Source organism: Mastigoproctus giganteus, chromosome 9 (assembly GCF_048544385.1).
Source record: "Mastigoproctus giganteus isolate SK-2022 chromosome 9, ASM4854438v1, whole genome shotgun sequence".
NCBI classification, from domain to species: Eukaryota; Metazoa; Arthropoda; class Arachnida; order Uropygi; family Thelyphonidae; genus Mastigoproctus; species Mastigoproctus giganteus.
This window is the reverse complement of record NC_143583.1, coordinates 177,775,394-177,799,112: the sequence shown is the minus strand read 5'-3', so window position 1 is coordinate 177,799,112 and position 23,719 is coordinate 177,775,394. Positions and strand designations below refer to the sequence as shown.

General features: G+C 38.3%; 1 protein-coding gene across 1 annotated transcript in view; it reads left to right on the top strand.

The window, feature by feature from the left end:
* The window catches only part of LOC150080907 (glutamate receptor ionotropic, kainate 2-like), a 47,064-nt gene extending 23,366 nt beyond the window's left edge, over positions 1-23,698 (top strand). The window contains exons 2-4 of the mRNA XM_090380851.1: positions 17,139-17,294; positions 23,108-23,362; positions 23,478-23,698. Of these exons, the coding sequence (XP_090236977.1) occupies positions 17,139-17,294; positions 23,108-23,362; positions 23,478-23,698 (632 nt within the window). The remainder of the gene's footprint in view (positions 1-17,138; positions 17,295-23,107; positions 23,363-23,477) is intronic.
* Positions 23,699-23,719: the final 21 nt, after the last annotated feature.

The window sequence follows — 23,719 nt, the reverse complement described above, 5'->3', positions numbered from 1 at the left end:
TGCTTTTCAGAAAGTTCTTTCATCAACCAGTACTGGAAGTCGGAAGCTAAGTCAACTCAGCAATATTGCTATCTAAACAGGACACACCAATTTATGTGGTATCGTGAACGGTAGGGTTTGCTACAGCAGTGGCTTCTTGTTTGGTTTGACAACTTCTTTCTACGTTGCTTGCCACCGTATTATTTAAAACGGGTGTTCAGAAAGCCACGCGATGAAGTTAATCCAGAGCGCATCGTGCCCCTTGTTCCAGTCGGGTCGAGGTACTCTAGCGTGGGTAGTGTTTCTTTTTTGCATTCCAGAGTGCTCTGTCAGCTTCATTTGGAACTATGGATACTCTTGCATATTCTTCCGTTGTTGATGTATCTTTAAAGAGTAACGGAATATGTCAAAACAAGAATAAACAAAAAAGCACGGAACATGAAGAATCCTTTCCTTCTAGAGTATTCTCATTATTGATTATTATCTATGCTCGATTATAATAGCGTAAAAAAAACTGACCGTCTTTCTTATTTGATTCAAGTTTTTAAAACTGTGCGCTATTTGAGCATCTTACATAAAATATTGTTGTGTATTACTCGAGATAACAAAAAAATCTTTTAGGCTTGACATTCTGCCAGATTACTTCATTGAACCCTAAATTTCAGCATTTTTTCTCCGAATGCTCTGACACTGGGCTCCAAATATATTGACGTATTGTAAATATTTTAAGAAATACGTCCGGTTTCCATGGATAGCTCACTCTTGTTGAGTTTATCGAATGAAGTTATCGCAGTAGAATAGAGAAACATTTGCTTTTTTCCAAATAAGATGACATTACTTCAACCTCGATAATAAACAAGTTGTGGAGGTGTTATTTATTGATCGCTAAAGCGCTCTAGCTTACTTCCTTTTTTCCTTTAACCGATAACACATAGTCAATTCATCAGTACATTTGGTGATGAAGATTTATTTTTAACTCTTTGGTAGAGGGGCGCACCTTGCAAACACCCCAAGTTAATATACGATTCAAAAACACTGTAAATTTGTTAGCCGGAATGGAAAACCGATGTTTTCTGTACGCAATACGAAAAATATGAGATAAAATGATTATCAGTTGCTCTTTCTAGACACTGTGCACGCTCTAGATATAGATTAGAGTCTAATTTATCACGGAAATATGATAAATTAGGTGGAAAGCATCTTGGAGGTCAATGTATTTTTATCTGATCTGAAATACCAGCCTAAAAAATGCGATGTGTAGAGAGAGAGAGGAGTGCACGCTCGAGAAAGAGTTTTCTAAAAGGTTTCTCAAGTTCACGTTCGCCAGATATAGCAAAGTTCACTAATCCGGGGATATGACACAAAAATCCAGATGATGTAAGGGATACGAGAGAGCTCCATTATAGGAAAGAAAGCCCGTCAAGGCAGCGAGTTAACTCGGAGGGTATAAATTCGATTTGAGTTGAACCGATCTGATCTGTAGGTGATTGATGATACGCCACTTGGAATGTAAGTTGCTGCACAAATAGGCTTACAGTGGGAAGGAAACGCATTCAGGATGTAACACGGACGGACAGCCGACAAAAGTATTATGACAAAGACGGAACAGGTGGAAATGAAACTTGACACGGAGGAAAACAAGAAGTGATTGGAGCACAACGAAAGTAATCTTATTGAGCGGTTCCGAATAACAGAGAACTGCGTGAGGCAGAGGAGTTAAGTACAGCAATTCCTTGTAGAATATGTACTTGGCGCCGTAATACTTAACAAATAGTGGTTTTCTGTAGGGTTCATGCTGTGTAAAACATTTGTGAACAAGCCTTCAAAGGCATCGGTAGTGACAGACATTCATCCCGTCTTCGGTGGTTGGTGTCTTTACTGTCACTTCGGCCAACGTCTTCCAAATGATTGCGTCCATTTCCATTTCAGTCTACTGTCCCTTGAGAGCTGTTTGTCCTCTTTTTGTTTTGCGTCTACCGGAGTCTTCTCTCTCCGTGGGATCTTTTGCTCATCAGTGTGATTATTGGCCTTGCCTCAATATTATCCTTACACTTCTCGCTGGATTTGTTTCTTTTCTGCTCGCATTATTGTAAGCATCCAATTTTCATTCAAATCAGTACCATAATAAACTGTCTAGAATATTTTCTGTCTGGCCCGGCAGTTGATGTTTTTATTCAGAAAGGGCTCCATCCATCTACAATCGTAAAACTATTGTAGATAGATGGAAACCTAAGCAAATTCTTGCTCATTGGGCAATTCACTATCTCATAAAATTGTTCTTTAACAATAATGAACTGACCATCTAGGCAGATGACTATTGCAAGTAGGTATCTTGCCTAGGTGGCACCATTTACACAAATGACATTTATTTGTACCACTTGCGAAATAATAGTTTTTATCCTACTTATTTTAAGCCTTAATATTTCTTTCCAGTTCGTTTTTTAATATGTTCATAAATTTCAGAGATAAATATGAGTTCAGTATTATGCATTATTAGAACTATAAGCTATAAAATTAAAGTTTGTCTAATCCAAAGAGCATACAGAATGATATATTATTCGTATAAGCAAAATATTCTGGAGGTGGGCTTTACCGATAACTGGTAAAAGAAAAATTAGGTAACTTATTGCATTTCCTTATCAAGTTGAACTACCATTTAATACTCCACAGTGTAGGCTGATTCAAAATGCCCATGATTTGAGTGCGAGCACCGTTGTTTAAACTGTTTTACGAGGACAAGGGCGATGGAATACACCTCTGGACCAACGACAAATGAAATCTCTAAACAAAGGATAATTAACCATTAAATGGTAGATCTAGAGACGGCATGCATCCAACTCTAACGATGCTGTTAGCGGTCCTGCTGTTGCGACAGTTAATCTTACCTAACATAAGACATGCAGCATATGCTGTCATGTTTCAAAGCATTATCTGTAGAAGTTAGTCAGGGCTCATAAATTGCATGGTGATGATTAATGCAATGCGCCCGATTATCACCCGATGATTCAAATCACCCGATTGGAAGTAGGCGATAATTGGTCGGAAGAACGCCTTATCTAATGAGCCACGACTTTCTGAATGGTGTTATTCACTTGCGTAACTAACGCAGATGGACAAATGAAAATCTGTATCAAATTCCGAAAGTGCCCTCGTACTCGACTGTGGTAATTTGGAGAATATTGAATCCTGACTAATTTTCCCCTTGGACCAAATGGCTTTAAACAAAATTTTAGACCATCCAGCTTGCTTCTGGTGCATTTTTTAAAATCTTCATTTACATATATATATATATATATATATATATATATTTTTTTTTTTTTTTTTTTTAATGGTCTTTAGTCCTTTAATGGTCCTTATCTAACTCTAGAATCGCCCAACCTGTTCATGACGGGGAGTTAATTATTTTAAACTGTATTTGCGTTCGCAGTTTCACCTTTGACACGAAGAAGCCATCTGAGGTATTTATCCATTTATCCATCAAAAAGAAAATCCTTCTTTCCGAACCATCCATTTATGAACATCGTCTTAGTTTCCAGGTGCAATAAGGACCAACGGCTCTAGCTGCACGGAGAGGCAGTTTAAATGCGTGTAGAATGGAGGTCGAGAAATGGACAAAGCGAGATAGCATAAAGCAGAGAGTCTTAACCAAGACCAACGTGTTCCCTGAGGGAGTTCGCAAGCCATCAAAAATACAACAGAATTTATTTTTTCGTCTGTTCTTTTCAAGTCGTTGAAATGGACAAAATGCTTTAAAGAAGTCTTTTGAAAGTTCGAAAATTGAATTTTCTGCTCAAGTTTCATTTTCAAATTTTGAAACTAGAACAGGGGAGTTGGGATGTCATTGCAAATTAGGAAGTGAATTCCCAAAAATATTAAGAACTCGTGATACGATGGAAGTTATTAGTAATGGATTAATAAAGATATTGGTGCAATCCACATAATTAAATGAAATTTAAGTATTTCGTAACACAAACATAATAGTTAATTGCATAATATCTATTACAACAGATTTTTTTTGCTATAAAATAATATGAAAAGAGATGGATAAAACTTCGCTTGCTCTTGCTAAAAATAAACCAGATTGCTGTCAAGAGATTGTTATTTCTGTACTCTCTGTTTTGCCTGTGTTTTGTTCCAAAGGAACAAAACATAAAAGAAAGAGGGCTTTACAGTAGCAAAAGAATAAGAGAAACAGCGTAAGAATTAATGTGTTTAAGAAGGAGGATGGGAGAGCGTGTTAAAGATGGAGAGTAAAATATTCTCTTCTTCCTTCCAACCATCTTTGTTTTCCCATCAAATGTTTTTTGATTTGTTACTATTATTCCCAGCCTTGCTGTATGTTTTCTCTGATGGACGGTAATAGTGGGTACAGAAAATGGGTGGATCCTCGAGCTGGCAGAACTCCAGAAAACAATAAGAAAGAATAAACAAAAAACTATTCTCTATTTCGTCTTAAATCTCGTTTTATAAACAGAAAGTATTGGACGAAGTTAGACTATACAGTAGTAAATATTTGAAGAAACATTGGACGGAAGATGCATTTCTTTATATTGTCAGTTTCTTCAGTTTCCACGGGGATTTCGAACTAAGAAGTTCCAAATTCCTTCTTGTTAGGCTTATGGTTTGACTGTATGGGATTTCAACGGCATTGCGAATAGAGGATTATCATGTATTCTTAAAAACCCTGTTTTAGCCTGAAGTCTGATTGGATTTCTGTTAGAACAGAATAGATCCAATAAGGGAAAAAAGTTCTCCAAGTTCGCTCGTGTATTTCGCAAATTAATTCTATTAAATAATCATTACGTTAAGGGGATTTCTTCTTCTTAGACTACATTCCTCTTTCACTTGGGAAAAAGAAGCTGAAATGAATCTTTTTTGCTATATAAAATTAACGCACAATCCTTTGAGAGAGAGTAGATAGATAAAGAATTTAATATTAATCATCTCGGCTTACGTTGAAATATTTAACAAGATGTAATGAATCACCGAAAGTAGATTTTTCCGAATCAGTGGATTTTATCATATTGCTGTTGTTTTTAGGAAAATTTAGTTTGGAAATGTTGACTTTTTTTTTGCGAATTCATTTATGAAAATGTGTGGTTGACGAGCTCGGCCAATTATCGTTTACTGCAGAAGGAAGTGTAACCCAATATCGTTTACTGCAAATTTAAAAATTGCAGTCTCCAGATTCGGATCTGAATCTACCAGCAGAAGATGGACCTCTAGAAATCTAACGTTATTAATTTGAAAAACGAATTATCTGTACACATCACAGTAGTAAGCAACGAAGGCCTAACGTGAAGCAGAATGGTTGATCCAAAATAAACGTACCACGAGTGGTTAGTGACCCCAGAAAGTACAAACGTATCGGAACAACCATCAAACGAAAAGCGTTTTATTTTGCCCAAGTTATTGCGACTGTGAGACAGGAAGCACGTGACAAATGGCCTGGGGAAATAGTCCGTGCACGTCACCAACGGTTGAAGATTCCTAGGTGATGAAGATCCATCAGGCATAAACTTGCTGATTCCCCTTCACACGTCCGCAACTGGAGCAAGAGATGTTCGACAGAAAAGTGAAGACATTATTTTCTTTTGACTGCGATCACAGGACTCCCTTGCCCATGGCTGAATTAATTTCTTTCCTTTGTGTTTCTTACCAATGTTAAAGAAAGGAGAGTATCAGACGATACGTCTTACACCATACGTAATACCGTGAAGAAAGGTTTCCTTCGCTCCAAATTGTCCTTCGATCACACGCATCGTATGTAGTTCCATGTCCTTGCACGCGATGAAGATTAGATCATAGACAGCCCTGATTATGGTGCATTGAATCTGTACATATTGTGTATGCTTTAAAGGTTATTTATTTTGCTGATATGAAACAGAATTCTCAGCAACTCCATTATTACGTCATTTTACATGTCGGACAGAGCCTCTTTTTGTACAATAGCTATGAACAAACTGGGTCTGCTACTTATTGCATACAGCTCATACTGAGGAGGCTCTTGCACAAGTTGCCTTGGTATTTCACTACTCTAAATAAAAGGCGCTGCTCCAGTGATGGAGTATATTGCTTTTTATTTGAAGTGTATGCCAGACCGAGGTTTCGATTCTTTTAAACTTACTGTGGTCGAACTCGCAACCTCGATTTAGCTTCGGATTGATCTCTACCCGGACCTGGTTGTTGTTGCTGCTGCTGCAGGATTTAGGTGCATCAAGTACTTAGGCCAAATTGCGTCGAATATAATATGTTTGTAAATTGCATGTGTTCTGTAGTCGATTTGCTTTTTGCTGGAAGAAAAATCTGACTTTCTGGGAGACAGACCATGCTATCCTCGCCTGAGACTGACTAACTCAGCCACGCTGTGAAAAAATACATATAAAAGTTCCTAGCGTCATTGACCGGATTCGAACTGAAGTAATTTCTACCTAGTGTAGGGAGGACGAGGATTATGCCAACTGTGCTACCCACGAGGATCCCAGATCCGGATTCTAATTTCATTAGACTCTTATGAGTTGGCAGGTAGGCCTGAGCAACCAATTGACGATATATACTGAGTAATCACTGAATTATAACCACCCCTATGAAAACTGAATGTGACTCGTTGACCACGTGAGGTACGAGAGTGTGCAGTTAGCCGACCTACGTAGCGTAGACGAAGTGTCAGTGGTTCAGTTAGGTAGTAAAATTCCGAGCGTGATGGATAAAAGGAAGGATTTATCGGACTTTGGATAGATTTTAAAGGACAGCTTGTTGGTGTTATTTGGTTTTTAGAAGCATTAGCAACTAAGGCCATATTGCTCAGGGGATATGCGGTGGCCATTTCCTGACCTTTCCGCATCCTCCGTATTTGGTGGTCACGGGTGAGATTGTGGGTGCTCGACGAGCTGGTGCCTCGATTTCCCAAACGGCTGAACTGGTGGGGTGTTCGACAGCCGCCGTAGTTAAAGTGCACCAGGACTGGCATCAAAATGGTTAAACAATGACTCGACGGCAAAACTGCAAAGGTCAGCGAACGGTTGATGTTAGAGATGAGCGCCGGGTCCGACGACTCGTACAGGCGAACAGGCTTAGCACTGTTGAAGAGTTGACTACCCAATACAACATGGGCCAACCCGGAACAATATCTGGCATGACCATGTGTCGCACGCTCGCACGTATGGGTTATACTAGCAGACGACTCCTACGGCATCTTCTCCTAACCAAGGTCCATCAGCGTAAAAGACTCGCTTGGTGCAAAGAGCATGCAAGTTGGACGTTAGAAGACTGGAAGAAGGTGTGCTGATCGGATGAGTCACGTTATTTACTCCACACCGTGGATGGTCGTTTACGAATTTGGCGTCAACAACATGAGGCTCTTCATCCATCATGCATTGTATCAAAGTGCAGGCCGGTGGAGGCGGTTGTATGGTGTGGGCATGTTTCACTGGCAGGAACGTGGGCCCCTGGTGCATGTGGAACAACGTATCAGTGGTCTCCGCTTTCGTTACTGACTATGTACACCCTGCTATGTACCGAATGGCGATGGTGTCTTCCAAGATGACAATGCGCCGAGCCATCGGGCACTTGTTGTGCACGAATGGTTTGAGGAACACAATTCTGACTTCCAGCCTATAGATTGGCCTCCGAACTCCCACGATATCAATCCCACAGAGCACTTGTGGGACACTACGGGAAGGCATATCAGGCGTCTGGATACACCAATCACCTCCATACCTGCATTGCTGACCGCATTACACACAGCTTGGTTGGCCATACCTCCCGAACGCTTCCGACATCTTTTTGAATCAATGCCACCTCGGATAGCTGCTGTACTGAAGGCAAAAGGAGGACCAACGAAGTATTGGGTAGGTGGCCATAATTCAGTGATCACTCAGTGTATATCCACAATGTGCGAGATAGTGCAGTATTTGGTCCAAGACTGTATCCATTATTACTTAAAAACATAGCAGAATGTTTTGCATCACTTGTTCCTTTTCAAGTTGTTGCAAGTAACAGAACGTGACTTTAAGAACTGTCTTTTGCAAATTGATTTTTTTGCTCGTCTGCTTAATTTTCAAATTTTTAAACTATAACAGAGGAAGTGAGATGGCAGAGCAAAGTTGGGAAATGAATGTGCAAAAAGATTAAGAACTGATGATACGAAGGAAGTTATTATTTGTGGATTATGAAAAAAAAATGGTGAATCTCACACACTTAAGTGAAAGATATTTCGTAACACAAAAATAATATGTTACAGTATTACCTTTTCAAACGCGTTTCCATGGTAGTGTTCTCACTTAACTCCTTCATCCAGTCCGTCCAGCACACGCGTACATTTTAATATTTTTTCTGAAGGAAGCGGTTGCAGAACCTCTGCTGTACATTGTTCTCCAGAGCTGCGCGCATTTATTAGTCAGACAAGACTAGTGTTTGAAATATTACTCACATACAGCAGTAGTAGGTCACACGGTTTGCTGCGCATATCTGTACAAACCAGAAAGATTCTGTGGCCATACATTCGAGGCAAGGACAACTGGCATAATTTATCCTGAAGTGCACTCCGTCACTTCCCTTGCGACTCTAGTGAAGTAGGTCTGGCTGAAGAACTCGATAGCGAGCGAAGAATATTTACCAAGAGCGATTAACGATTCTTTAAGAGGATAATTATTCACCACATAGGTCGTTTTTGCTCACATTGGGGTCAGAGGTATAGGCATCAGTAGTTACGACTATAAGTATGTTCACTATCCATTAAGTTAGGTTAGGTTAGGTTAAGCGCCAAAGCAACTGTGAGGCGACAGTATCTTGAGTATGTGAGTTTGTCTTTTTCTTGGCGATACACCCAGATTTCTGGGAGAAAAACCACGCAACCCTCGCTTGGGACTGATTCAGGCACGTTGTGAAAAAAAAAAAAGCCCATAAAAATTGTTCGCACCACTAATGAACTCTGGACTTTCACTTCCAGTGTGGAAGGATCGTGATTATACTGCTTCTGCTACTCTCGAGGGTTTATACATCAGGAGTTGGACAGCTTCCATTTATATATATGGTTGTGGAACCACATCCATCATGCCCAATGTCACACAAAAGAATGTTAAATGCCCCATTGAGTAATCCGTTGCCTATTGTAACTGGATTCTGAAACTGTAGAAGGACGGTATGCCTGTTCTACATATGCTCCTGCATGATTACTAGGTCAGAGGGGCTTACAATGTCATTTCCACAATGAATGAAATCATTAGCCGTCATGCGAACGCCACGAGCAGTCGCGTGGGATTACAATATCTTCTCTCACGCATCTAGAATTATTCATCCAATTGAACTAACCGACATTACCCTTAAACATGATCTAAACCCCTTACACGAATTGTATCTTTTAATTTTTTGCAACTTCAGTCATCTTAGTGCTGGTATCGAGTTACCTTTTATTTTCCCAAGAAAGAGGGGGGAATTAAGAGCTAAGACAATGAGGCATCAATGTATCGTGTTTGTAAATAATATGCATTCTTACCTGCTGGCATGTTTAAGAGGAAAAAATGGAGTTTTCGAGAGAGGTAAAAACAAAGAACGTATGATCGACACTAATCGTGCCCGAATGGTTCGAACTCGATTGAAATGGAGCTGTAATTGAAGTTTAATCAGTGAATTAAGTCTTCAGTATGCTGATGAAAATGTAGTGCTGATTTAATTTTTGGAAATTGCTTTCTTTCTCTGCCACATTGTGTTTTGTGCACCGAACCCCGATCTAAATCTCATCTTCAAGTCTAAGATTGACAACGTGCTACTGGGATGAAGTAGTGTTTGTAGATAAACAGCGAAGCAGAAATTTTTTAATGTTTCGCGTTGATCCAACAAGAGATTAGTGACGACATTTTACTGACTGTTCGAAAGAAAGTTAAGCAACAGACTTTGTTCGATGTGCATTTTAATGAATTTTTTTTATTATTATTTGCTCTTGTTGTTGTTTTCGAGACAGAGGTGGTGGGATTCACAATTTTCTTGCTTCTTCTGCGGGTAGAACTGCTGCTATCTTTAAACTGCGTTCTTCTTCTTCTCTTGCAGCAGTTTCTTGAAGATTTCTGTGGGATGAAGTGGGATCAGTGTCTAGAGATTCTTGATACTATGTCGAGACAAAGAAAAAGAACAAAAGAAGTTCAGACTTAAGTTATTGGCAGCATCCGCAAGAAGAAAACCCGAAGGGCTTAGAATCCGTTGTGGAAGATGCTTTTCCTTTTGCCTCACCCTGGAAATTTCCGGTCTCGTGTGGAAACTTCTTTTTTAAAACTGAAACTGGTTTGTCTCCTTTATTTTCATATACAAGATGTCTGTTTTGTGACTTCGATGACCAGCAGGTTACCAGACCACATTATTAGCTCCAGTATTAATCATTCTTTTCTACGACTGCGAATTATCTAAGCAAGTTCTCGAAGTGTCCTTTTGAAGCATGCGGTGGATGTACTCAGACTAAATGGCAATGTTCTTGACTTCAAATAAGTGAGGAAGTTATAATTGCCTAGAGAGAGAGACACGTCGTACAGAGATGAGGAGGAGGGAGTTGTTGTTAATGACGTACACCGTAGAATGGATGGCGCATTAAATGCTTACTCTAGCGAGGGGAGTTGGAATCTGTGTACTGTTTAGTGAATTTGAATGATGAACAACTCCGAGTGAGTGCGTGTTACCGTAAGAGAATGACGGAGATATTATAGGGTCTGTTACTTGCTATGATTCGCAACGATACGCAGTGATTCTAATCCAGAGGCTGTTCATTGTATAAGAGAAATCCCACTATAATTTATTCCTACAGACCAGTTGGGTACTGGCAAACATTACGCTAGAATTTTGCTAGGCCGAAAGGGTCGAAAGGCTGGGGGGAAAGTCAGAAATAGGACAATAGAGAAAGCGTCCCCAGGAGCGGCCTGTGGGGCAGCTCATGCCCCACCGGGAGGAGAAAGAGGGGCGGCAGCGAGGGAAGGAGCCAGAGGCCGTGCCCTCCCTCCCTCCCCCACCGCCTGGGAAAAGGAGTGAAAATGAGCCACGCAAGTGCGCCCGGCTCAGATCGCCAAGAGGCGTATAGCAGCTTTGCTGCGCAAGTCATCATGCAACGGTGTCCCGTCCAGAATCATGGATAGTCTTTCGTGGGATGATGTCCTGTCCAGGATTTATGTGTAATCATTCTTGGGATGGTGTCCGTCCAGGATTTTAGGATAGTAGCTTTTGGGTTGATGTTCCGTCGACGATTAATATATATCATTCATAGGATGATGTCCCATCCAGGATTTTTGGGTAGTCATTTGTGGGGATGATGCCCCATCTGGGGTTGATGTGAAGTCATTCATGGAATGATTTGCCGTCAGGATTTGATAGTCTTGTCCTGGATTGATATGTTATCCTTCATGGGATGATGTCTCCTCTAGGATTTATGCACATGCATGGGGTTAACTCCTGTCCATGATGTAAGTCCTTGTGGTTGTTTCCGTTGAGGTGTGAGATCGGGCACGGCTTGTAGGCAGGGAGAGGCTTGCTATTCGCTGGTGGTTTTCCAGAGTCTAGTGGTTCGTCAGTGATGCAGGATGCCCAATTTATTGGTTATTTTTACAGTTGTGGCTGTGGGTATGTCCGTCTTCTTGTGAAGAGGTCCTCGGCGAATTGAGTAAATGCTTTGTAGATGTCCTCTTCGATTAGGACGAAATGTTCCTGGTCCTGCAGTGATAGGTGGATGTGCGTAATAAGTCGGCAGCGAAGATCTTCGTACAGGCAGCAGTGGTACATGGTACAATTCCTCGTGTGGAAAAAGAGATCTTGAATTGCGCTATTTAAGCAATTAGCCTGCTTGTATCGCCCCGAAAAGGATTTTCTATCACTAAATACTCATCGCCAAACTATCCTCAGTTTGTTTCTTTCTTTACCCACAGATTTCAATTGGTTGAAATATTTCAGCCGATTTTGTTATAAACTCAGAAAAATTCCGTTATACAAAACTATGTGTTTGTTGGCTTATACGATTTTAATGTTGAGAATTCAGAAATGGCAAATATATTCAATCTGGCGAATGTCAGAAAAATATACAAAAGGAATAAAATTAAAACTGTATTCTAGAAGACGTTGCAGTTGTTAATTATCCAGCAAATCAAACTTGCGTTTGACTTGCTAGATAGTGGCTCTGAATAAGAGTAGAACGTGATGTAATTTAAAATTAAAAAATTAGAATAATCGGAGTAGGAAAGTAAGACTGAGAAACTGAATAATTTATTACTCATACTCTTACATCTATAGTATATAACGCGAAGACTCGCATTATTCAAAAGTAAATATGAAATTTAATGAATCAAATGAACAGTATGGAAATGTATTCCTAATTAAAAAAACTATTGAATTATTTAATTCTTTGGAGAGCTAGGGACTAGGTTTATAAGGAATTGAAGAAAAATAAAATGTCCTCTATTATCACGCATCTATTTAATATCTGATGGTCTCCTTTTAAGAAGGGCAATCAAAAAAGATAGGGATGAAGCTAATATTCTGATAAGGTAGAGTATAGTTAGAGAACATCAACAGAAATATTTATGAAGTGCTTTGGAGTTGGTAATCTTGTTTAATATTAGTGCGTATGTGTGTTTGTCATTTTTATACGACGCCTTATTTTTTCCTGTAGGAGGCACTGGTGCATAAGATTAAATTTGCACCGAGTATGATAGGAAATTGCAGATAAATTATAATTACCCCCCTAATATGCACGTAGATGTGAAGAAAGAGACGCAATTACTTTCTAGTCGGCCACTCAGCAAACTGCAAAAAATATTTATTTTAAAAATCGATTGTACGAAGCAGCCAACGTGATGACGTCAGACCACACACGGAGATCAACGAACTTGATCCCTTGTCAGCTTCGCTTAATCCTTTTTCTTTCCCCGCAAGTTAGATGGCAGTGGAGAGAATCAAAAGAAATAAAACCTTAATTTATATTTCTTTTACCGAAAGGATCGCATTCCTGCAAGATCCCTCCCTTGCCAAATGAATGCTATATGCTCTTCTTCTTCTTCTTCTTCTTCTTCAGAACATTGCTTAAGAAAGAGGTCTTCGTTACTCTTTCGGTTTTGCGTTTTTGCTTGGGGTGATGTTACTACGCAGTTAGTCCTAATTCTCTTTTCGATAATTGGAATTCAAACAAATTCGAGAAAGCGGGATGAAAAACGTAATCCAGTAGCTACCACAGATATCCACGCTTTCGCGATTTTGGTATTAGGAAGTGGCAGTGATTTTCACGTGAGCTTACAGAGGCATCAACCGTCATCTCTCTTGAATTGGCGTATAAAACAAATCTGATGCTGCAAAGACATCACAAAATGATATCTGAATCTCACAGAGACGAACGTAATCTTCCATTTTTGCAAACTAACGAAAGGAACTTATAAACTTAATCGAAGTACAGAAAAACAGTGACTGAGGTTATATAAAAAAAGTATATTAGATAAAACAGCGACTTTGTATTTGACTGAAAATAATATCAATGGAAATTTGAGTTTTTTTAAAATTTTTACTCAGAATCAAATGTCTCAGACGTTACTTTATTTCTTCTTCCTCTCTACGCTATTTGATTGAAGATAAAGGCACGTAATTGTATTCGCCAGGTTGCTGTAGAGAAGTAATTTATTTATTGGAGTTTTCCTTCACTTCACAATGAAAATATTGGATTCGCGTTCTGCTGTGAGCGCAAATAAGGATTTTAAGAGAATGGGTTACACGTACATCCTTCCCGGTTTTGTTAAATTAAACCATTGAGCTTAAATGGCAATTTATCGGTGAATAAGGATCGACCGGGTTGTTGATTGAATGTTGGATATCGTTTTCTGAAGCTCTTTGTAATGAATGTTTGAGATTCTCTTAACAATTTTGTATTAAGCGACTGTCTGTTGTGATCTTGTTTCTGAACTTGAGATCGAGACATTACGGAAACAGTTTATGCTACTGTCAAACTATTCTGTGCACCTTTCAAGAAGGTGCATAGAATGGTATTTTGTCTGTAATCGGCGGTACTATAATATCATTAGGTTGATTCAACAATTGCTTTTATGAACTTTGAAACTAAGATGTTAAAATTAATAGCTAGGGTACACTGACCTATTCCAGTGTCAGACAGCGATCCAGAAATTCTTTTGAAGTTTTCATTAAAAGAACATAATTTTAACTAGACATGTTTTAATTCCGAAAGAATCTAGAAATTATTCAGGAATTCAACAAACTATTTATTATTACCATTAAAATATATTTATTGCAGCCTGCTCTGTCGAGGACAGCTATCATCTAGAAGGACTCATCAGAGTGGTTTGCAAAGATTAACTACCTGTACTTTTACTGTGTGAGCAAGGCTGATATTGCCGTCTCTCAAAAAGGAGAAAAAGAAAAGGAAATTTAAAGAATAATTTGACGAACATCTGCTCATACGAGTCATATGAACCTAATGAGCAGACAATGTTTGCAAACGACATACTGCTGGGCTACCAAGGTATTTCAACGAATTTTAATGGCAACGCGGGATGTACGAGTGAGTATATAGCAGTTGTACACTACATTAACAGAAGTAAGTGGACATCTGCATGTTTCAAAAAACGTTATTGGTGCGCTATTTTAACACCGATTTCCCCATTCAACTCCAGTTGCTGGTTTGTTGGCCTGGTCCGAAGCCAACGTTCCAGTTCATCCCCAGAGTGTTACGTGGGATACTGTCAGGTTAGTGAAGCTTTTGCATGTCCATGTCTTCAAACCGAGGCACTACAAGTTGTGCAGTATGACATAGTGAGCTGTCATGGTGCAACAGAAATGATCCTGCTCGTATCACAGTGTAGAAAGAACTTACTTGTCCAGAATGTCAATGTACTGCACGTCATTCCTGGAACAATGAAATAGCATTCAATAAAATTTTGTTTCTTTGCATCATTTGGCCATACTAATACTGACAACTAAAAGAACCTCTTGGACACTTCGCAGTTGGGAACGCACATCAAGGAATTAATGTTCTCCTGGTATCTGCCAGACCCAAACACGGTCATTAGATTGCTTCCCCCCTCTGTGATTGTCCATGCCATGATTTTCCTCCATAAGAACGTTTCGGGGACCAATTGTGATGGGTTCTGCACCAGGCAAGTTGACGTTGTGCATTAATTGCTGTGATGTTTGGATTGTATTGATATTCGCAGAAGTACTTTACTTGTACTACTATCAGTTCTTGTTGTTTCCTCGAACTCTTAGTTAACTGATTTCGGTGAGTACTGACAGGATTTTTTACTACACCTAAGCGCACTCTGGTCTCTTTTAATTATTTCTGTGGTCTACCCCAACGTTTCCCTGATATTATAACACCAACACCATAACCTTTTCATTTGATCGTTACGTCGGAAAGCTTCCGTTGATGAAGGCTACTGCAGTCTTGCTGCAATGGCCCAACGAGATTGATTGCTATATGATCACTTTCTGTTGGAAATTGCTACGCTGAAAGTCTCGATCATCTATCGTTGATCTTCTTTTATAAATGTTGTACATATTTCTCTGTGTAAAGGATTAAAACTAGATATTCACATCTTAATGCACACCGACTCAGTGCTTCACCCCTCATTGTAAAAATCTTCTGATCGATTGGCTGGTCGAAATAGATCTCACAGCAGCCACTATATTCGTTCATCATGTGGACTTCATTAGCCTTCTCAAATTTTGTTTCGGAATCTTGTTGTAGGTTAACAACCAAGCAGATACTTAGAAATACTATACCGCCTTCTCAAATAACTATGTCATAGGAACTTGTACATTAAATCTCTTAACCAGCGTTCCCCTTCCATCATTGACTCCAAAGCAGGTGCCTAGGTGGCCACACCCTTTTCTCGGCTTTGAATTAATCTGATATTCGTGCAAACACGTTTCCTACATTCTGTAGAAGTACCAAAATACTTAAGAGTTCTGATCTCTGCTCCTTTCCCCAATTTCTATAACGCAATTTACAGATGTAGAAAAGCATTATCAAAATTAACAGATAATCAGATTTCTAGATGGAAGCGAACCGAGTTCAGATTTCCTCCTGCTTGAAATGTTGGCCTTATGCCAGAAGTTTACATATTGCATTTGATTGGTACATAATGGAGAAATGTTGCGCATTTTATATATATATACAAGACACTATTCTGCCATTGTGCGGCATGCATTTGAAAATAATATTTATTCCACGTTTATTACTTTTCAGACATAGATTTATATGTATGAATTCAAATATCCTTGCTTACCATCCCAAATAGGACACAGCTAAAACAATTCGTTTAAAGAACAGCTTCGATAAGAAAGAAGAAGAAAATCAAATATCACTTATGGAAATTAAAACAGACTAGGAAGATTGTAAACGTATTTCTTCTTTCTGTTGGAGCGCAGGCATTCCCAGAAGGTCCCAGTTCCACCTTTCTTATATTAATATTTAGATCGGGGACAAAAAAAACTATATTCAATCGCAAAAGAAATTTGCAGATTCCATAATGGACTTAATGGTGTTAGGATAAAAATGGAAGTCTTTTAAATTTAATTTTACAAATAATTTGAATAAATAATTATTTTAATTTTTTGATGATATATTTACATAACATCGGCTAAAGATGTCCATGATCATTGCTGTCAAGAAATGGAGTTAGGGATCAGAATTGAGATCAGAATTCATCCTACAAGACTCCCGCAGAACACAGCTCCAACCAGCCATTTTATTTTTAATTTAATTAACTATTTAATTTAAATTAATAAAATGTAATTTGTGTTAGGTTATTCGGAATATTGCAGAAACAATTTCAAATTTAAATCAGGTTTTGAATTTAAAATTTTAAATCGAATTTAAATCTTAATTATTTTATGAAAATCTGAGAACGATTTTGATGCATCGATTCCTTCTTTTATTTCGTTCTTTCCTTAATTTAAATTTAATCTCCTGACTTCATTCTACTAATTAATACACATACTTTGATGTTATTTACTCGCGAATGCGTTATTGCATTTCTTCTTTATTTCTTTACTTTTTTGTTTATTTATTAATGCAAATTAGTAATTTATAACCCCGAAGGGGATATTTGTGGTTTATTATATAAGCCTTGGTAAGAGAGAGGGTGAGAGTTTCTCTTTAATATACATTTTCCCGTGTTATTTTGCAGGCGCTCTAGTGGAAAGTAATCACCACGAAGTGGAGGAAGAGATGCGCTCCACCATTGATCGCATCAACAGCGATGGTAGTCTCTTGCCACGTATCCGTCTTGTGCCCAGCGTGCGGCAGGTCAATCCCCAAGATATTTTCCATGCAATGAAATCAGGTATGTTAGAATGATTGCTTCAGATAGATAGATAGATAGAAACAAATATAATGGATAGATGGGTCTAAATCGGTAGAGAGAGGGAGAGAAATAATGAAGGATAAAAAAAAGGGGAAAAGTGAGAAATAAATAGGGAGTATTTGTGTTTATCTGTTATGAACACTGAACGGCCAAAATATTAATAGCCTTGCCCAATTTACAATGACATCTGAAAGGAAATATATTGAAATTAGAGAATCCATGATAGTGTCACGCAGCCTTAAATACTACAAACTATCAAAACATTATATCGAAATGGGTGTAACGCATTGTACAACAAAGTTTTAAGCAGGGCGCATGGTTCGGATCCGAGAACCTAGGCCACAAGAAGTATGGAGATCACGGGACTAGCAAGGCTACAATGTTCGTAATCTATAAAAGTGTCCAGAGGACGAGAATCCGCTTCCGTGTCGAAAAATTGCAAGAATACTTCAATTTAGGCCGAGCTCCACAGTGTTCTTGAAAGATGATTGAACAAGGAAATGCTATGTTGAGGTTCCGCAGTCGTCACCCTAACTGCAAACCATTTGTAATCCCATAAGTGATGACCTTCTTCCGAAATGTTTACTACGTTTAAGTTGAAACAAACCGACTTCACATTGCTGACTGCAACGCTCAATACCAGGGTAAAATGCTTTGGCAATTCTTAAGGAAACATAATACCCATGTGGTCGATGCAAGCCAGTTAAACTGAACGTGCTTCTATTATCTTGCTTTTCAATTTTCCAGAGGGAAAGAAAAACAATTGACGACCTATTAGCAAATATCTGCAATGATAGAATAATGGACCCTTGAGATCAGCGCCTCAAGTTATTCAATACTCTACATACAATGAGTTGCATTCTCTCGTGCTTCCTATAAAATGGAAATAGAGAGCAAGGAGACGCTTGAATAGGCAAAACAAGCAATCGTTTTTTCAATGAAGACAAGTTCTTAATACAACGGGCATTGCATCGATTTTTCATAATGTCTGGCTATTACAATGAATTGCTTAAATATTTCATGACACAAATTAATGCTGAAGGTTAATTACAGGCGTCAAAAGATCACACGATTCTGCTTGAGTATTCGCAAGAGCGAAAGTAAATCTTAAAAATACAGTAACATGCTTAAAAACGGGCCATATCCATATAAAATTCTCCAACATTTTGTTACAAAAAAGTACATCCACCCACCTGTACTTGTAGAGACCGCAGAATACAACGGTGAAACTATCTCTTTTGTGTAAGAATAAAACGAGTACCGTTATAAATTCTAGTATAAAATACGTTTCTGCACCTGAAGCAGTGTAGCGAACTTTTGAAATCCGGTGTGCAGTACAACCAGGGTCAGGATTTACTCATTAACTAGCGAGGGTGCAAAAGTGTCGTCAGACATAACGTGGCTGCTTGTGTTATTACACAAGCAGCCAAGTGAACCAAAATGATTTGGGCAAGGGGTATTAACACAACCGGTGAAATAACCAGGCACTACTTTTTATCGACACAAGAATAAGAGATGGAAGCTTAGATTTCATGAAAGAGATAAGGTATACTAGTATGTATAATTTTCAGGTATTGAACGCTTAGTGAGAGTTGATGGACCAAAGATGGTTCACCAAAACTTCGGGCCACCCGAGAAAGCTCTCATTTGCTCATGTACAGTATTGTGTTCTTTGGTCGATTTTTCCGATTTCTTGAAGAAAACCCCAAGGAGTTAAAAAAGAAAAAGTTCCTCGTATCATTGACGTGATTCAATCCCGGTCTTTTCTACCTGGTGTGGGGAGGCCAGTAATTATAACCACTGTGCTAGCCACGCGCAGACTATCAAATGGAACAGCTGTTTAAATGAAGGTTGCGTCCCTCCATTCCCCAGACAACTTCAATTTTTTTTCGCTCTGATATGTTTCTTTAAACTAATGTCGAAGCAGCTGAGGCTATAAGATGTCTATATGTAATGACTGTAAATTGTTTGTTCTATGATACTCTTGCTGTTTTGCTGGATGGAAAACTGAAGTATCTGAAAAAAACCATACAATGCTCGCCCGAGAATGACTAACTCAGTCACAGCGCAAAAAAAAGCTCCTCCTTCCGTCTAGTGGCAAAATTTCCAATTTTTCGGGTCCTTACTCCATTATGGCTTGAGTTACTTTTCTAAATTCCACATTGGAAAGTCAAAACAGTCATGATTTTACCTAACGGCTTCATAAGTTCTCATTCATAGGCTCACATTGACACTTGAAGGGCCGATGAAGTATCTTATAAAACGTTCAGTTTAATTAAACCCGAACTATATTCAGTCATTTTGGTGGTGGGAATTTGTATCCAACGATATATTTTGTTTCCTGAAGAAGAAATTCCTTTTTTAGGAAATGAAAATAAGCGAAGTTTACTCAAAATGCTTTTCGTATAGTTGGAAATATAAACAGTGTATTTAATAGATTATTTTAAAACTGGCATAACTATCTTTTATAATCGAAGTTCTCATTAATATTTAGTAAGGGAACAGACTGATCATTAGGTGCCATTGTCAATTCATGTCTTAGGCATTGAACAAAAGAAAGATATATTAATTTAAAATAATAATTGTGTGCAGTAGCAAATATGGGTTGGGTTGTCTCCACCCTTTGACAAATGAATTACATTGTACTTGTTACTTTTCGACGAAGCAAACTTGGGTTTAATTAATGTAATTAATAACACAGACTTCTCGTAGAACAACACAAAAGATTTCGGTAATCAAAGACGATAGGGATTTTCTCTTTCAATTATCTTCTTGGATTTGTTTCCACACTTCAGCAGGGGGAGCAGCGTCGATGTGAGAGAAGTTTAGTTTTGTCATCGGTAGAGAATTTTCGTCAAGAAATTTGTCATCTCGAAGAAGTCCAGCGTGAAATCATTTTGATCCCGCGACAACTTTAATTTGTTCCTGTCTCTGTGAGAATTCCAGCATTACCGTGGACCGTGTTCCCTGTTTAATATACATCTTGTTATTTGGAATTATGTGGGCTTTGCGATATAATTAAATTTGTTCTCCAAACACGCTTTCAGCTCGAAGATTAAAAGAAAATGTTCCAAAACTCCCGTTGCTTTTTTCTAACCACAAAAAAGGCATTAATTCTAAAGGAAAAAAGTTCCGAAATCAACGCTTGTATAATCCTCCCCTTCCCCATTTCTTTGTCATTCACTGAACAGTTCTAACAAGATTTACACTTCAGATTTCTTTTTTTTTTGTCATCTGGTGGCGGTTTCTCAACTTTCTTATAGCTTCAGACTTTAATTAAAGCGAGAATATCCTAGCTTTGTTTACTCCAAATAGAGAAAAATAATAAAACAAAAGGGAACTGGATAGTTATCTCTGGCTGGACTCTTTTTCAATTTTCTACAAATAGGTACTGTGCATTTGCATTTGAATTGATTTAATCGTGCATTTTTGTTCCTACCCCGAATCATGTTATGTTTGCATATATATTATTGAAAAAAGATTGTATTGTATTGTACTAGTTAGCTTGTTACTATTGGGTTGTTTTTTTCCACAGTAATTTGCACTTATCTGAAATTGAAATCAGTGAAAAAATTATTCCGAAAGTTTTTTATAATTTTTTAATAGTGTGAAATTTTCTCAATCGCACAGAAATTTTATTAAGAATGAATTTAGCATAGAAATAAATTTCTATGCTTATAGTATGGAAAAGCGACTTCTATTGCTTCCTTTCTTTCTGAAAGTCCATAAGGATTCCTTTTCATTATCTTCGCAGAGTTTATTATTTGCCTGTTAAAAGTCTGTTGTCTTTGAACTGTTTTTTTTTTAATCGTTGCAAAATTGTATTGTTTTAATGAAGAATTTATTGAATATTATTGTATTTTCTGTTCTGGTTGACTCCCCAACCTTTTTTCCTTAATCTCTAGAAGAGATAAATAGGCATGCGAATTCGAAAACCATTCTTTTCTACTTTTCCCCCAATATGTCACTGTTTTATTTTTCCCTTTTATTTCAATAATATTTTTAATCGACTGCATTCCCTCTTTTGTAGTACCTATCCTCTTTTTACCACAGACACTCTTTTCAGGCCCTCGTGGGTAGTACAGTTGGTAGAATCGCCGTCCTCCCCACACCGGGTAGAAAATACCTGAGTTCGAATCCTGTCGATGGCATGAGGAATTTTAATGGGCCTTTATCGCAAAGCTGCTGAGTTGGTCGATCTCCAGCGAGAACAGCATGGTTTTTTGCTCCCGGAAACTCGTGTTTTTCGTCCAGCAAACAGAAAAATTGATCACAGAACACACGCAAAATTGCGGACAGTATAATATAGCCACAGAAGAATATAGCCTTAGTCGCTGATGCTCCTAAAACCTCACTACAACAACAACTCTTTTCGGAAATGGATGTATTGGATGTCCCATTTTCAGGCCATCGTCATCATCATCAGCCATTTTCAATCCACTGCAGGATTGAAGGCCACTCCAGCAACTTTCCTGTTTTGTGCAATGACCCATTTACTACCCACAAACTCATGAATTTCATCTGTCCATTTCCGTCGTTGTCTTCCAGGTTTTCTTCAAGCTCCGCTTGGGTACCATTCTGTTATTTTCTTAGTCCATCTGTCATCATGTCTTCGAGCTATGCCCTGCCAAAGACCATTTTAGTTCTTTAGTTTTGAGGGCATTTTCAGGCCATTTCTTATAAATTCTAGAAATTGTAGCCTTGGACAGTTCTTTGATTTTTCACAGTTCTTGCTATTGTAGTCCAAATTCCTCACGTACCAACAAAATACGTTTTCGAAGTCTGTTTAGCGGTTTTCTCATTTCGTTGGCTATGCTGAAGGTTTATGGCATCACTATTAACTCGTTTGATTGTCCTGATTTGAATATTTTTTTCTGTATACCCATTAATGTAAATGGACAGAATTTCTGATATTTTAGTGCTAGTAATTACATCATTATTTATTTGCATATCAAAAATCACAGAGCGCTTACAAAACAGATCTGTTATTTTCATGATATACACAAAACACACACAAAAAAGTCTCATAAACAACGAGCACTATTATTTAAAAAGCAAATAAAAATGCTTTTTGTAATGATATGACGTTAGTTGAAAACATCCCAGAAGATATATAAAATTTAAGAAAACTGTAGAGTGTCAAAATAAGAAGAAAAAAAATTTAAATTGCCTCTTCTCAGAGTTGATTTTGTCGGAGAAAGTGAGAACATTATGAATTCATTTCCGCGTGGCTATTAGATGGCGCAGGGTGTTTATCATATTCCAATGAAGGGTTGCAGCAATTAACAGGTGACTACGTTACTTGCAACTTCCTCCGCTATTTCTTTTCATCGAGGGAATGCGTTAGGATATAAACAGCATTAAAATTTCATTTCTGCTTGAACGAAGCAGTAAGATGGAAGCAAGGATTTCAGAGACGTGCGTGACTCTTAATTAGGAAGTTGATATCGTAAATTGGATGAACTCACTAGTAGTTACTGGGGTAAAGCAATATAAGCAGTATTTATATGAGTAATGAAAATAAATAGCAAATAACTTTCTTAATTCGCTCTTCGGTTTATTCAGAGGCAGATTGTGCAATTGCAACCATGTTAGCTAATTTTAAAAGTAATAAATATAAATTTAACTGTTTCTCCAGTAACCTATAGCGCTCAAGAGTTTTCATATAATTGCCAAAGGTTATTAACCTTTAACTTGTTCAGGCTTGCGATGTTCCTTCCATAATGTACAGTTTTAATGATCGTGTTTTGTCTGTACGTGTGTATAAAACTCTGTTACATTTTCTTGTATAGTTTGCTCCTTGCTGGAAGAGGGCGTCGTGGCTGTCCTTGGTCCACAGTCCCCGTCCACAGCGGCAGTTATCCGCTCAGCTAGCGAATCCCTCCATATACCCCACATACAGACGAGCTTCGACCTGTGGACATCCTTGACTCCCAACTATTCCGTCAGCACATATCCCTATCAAAGCACGCTCAGCAAGGCCTACCTCGATTTAGTAACCGCACTCAACTGGAAATCGTTCACGCTTATTTATGAAAATAACGAAAGTAAGTTTTATTTTTTAAGCGAGAAAATATTAAACAGTGCGCTAAATCACCAGTCATTTGAATATGCACAGATTTTGTAAATGATGTGAGAGTTGGTTCCCTGTTTCTCTTGAAGGTTTGCTACGCCACCAAAGCCTCCTGAAAAGCTCCGTGAACGAAAAAGTCAAAGTGACTCTCCGACAACTGAAGGCAGGTCAGACTTATAAGCAAGTACTGAAGGACATCGGAGGCAAAGGAGAGACAAACATCGTCATGGATATTGGAATCGATAAGTTACACAGCGTGCTCAAAGATGTAAGACTCAGTTATATTCTTCAGAAAGTAATCCTATTCTAAGTCAATTGTCATTATGTGTAC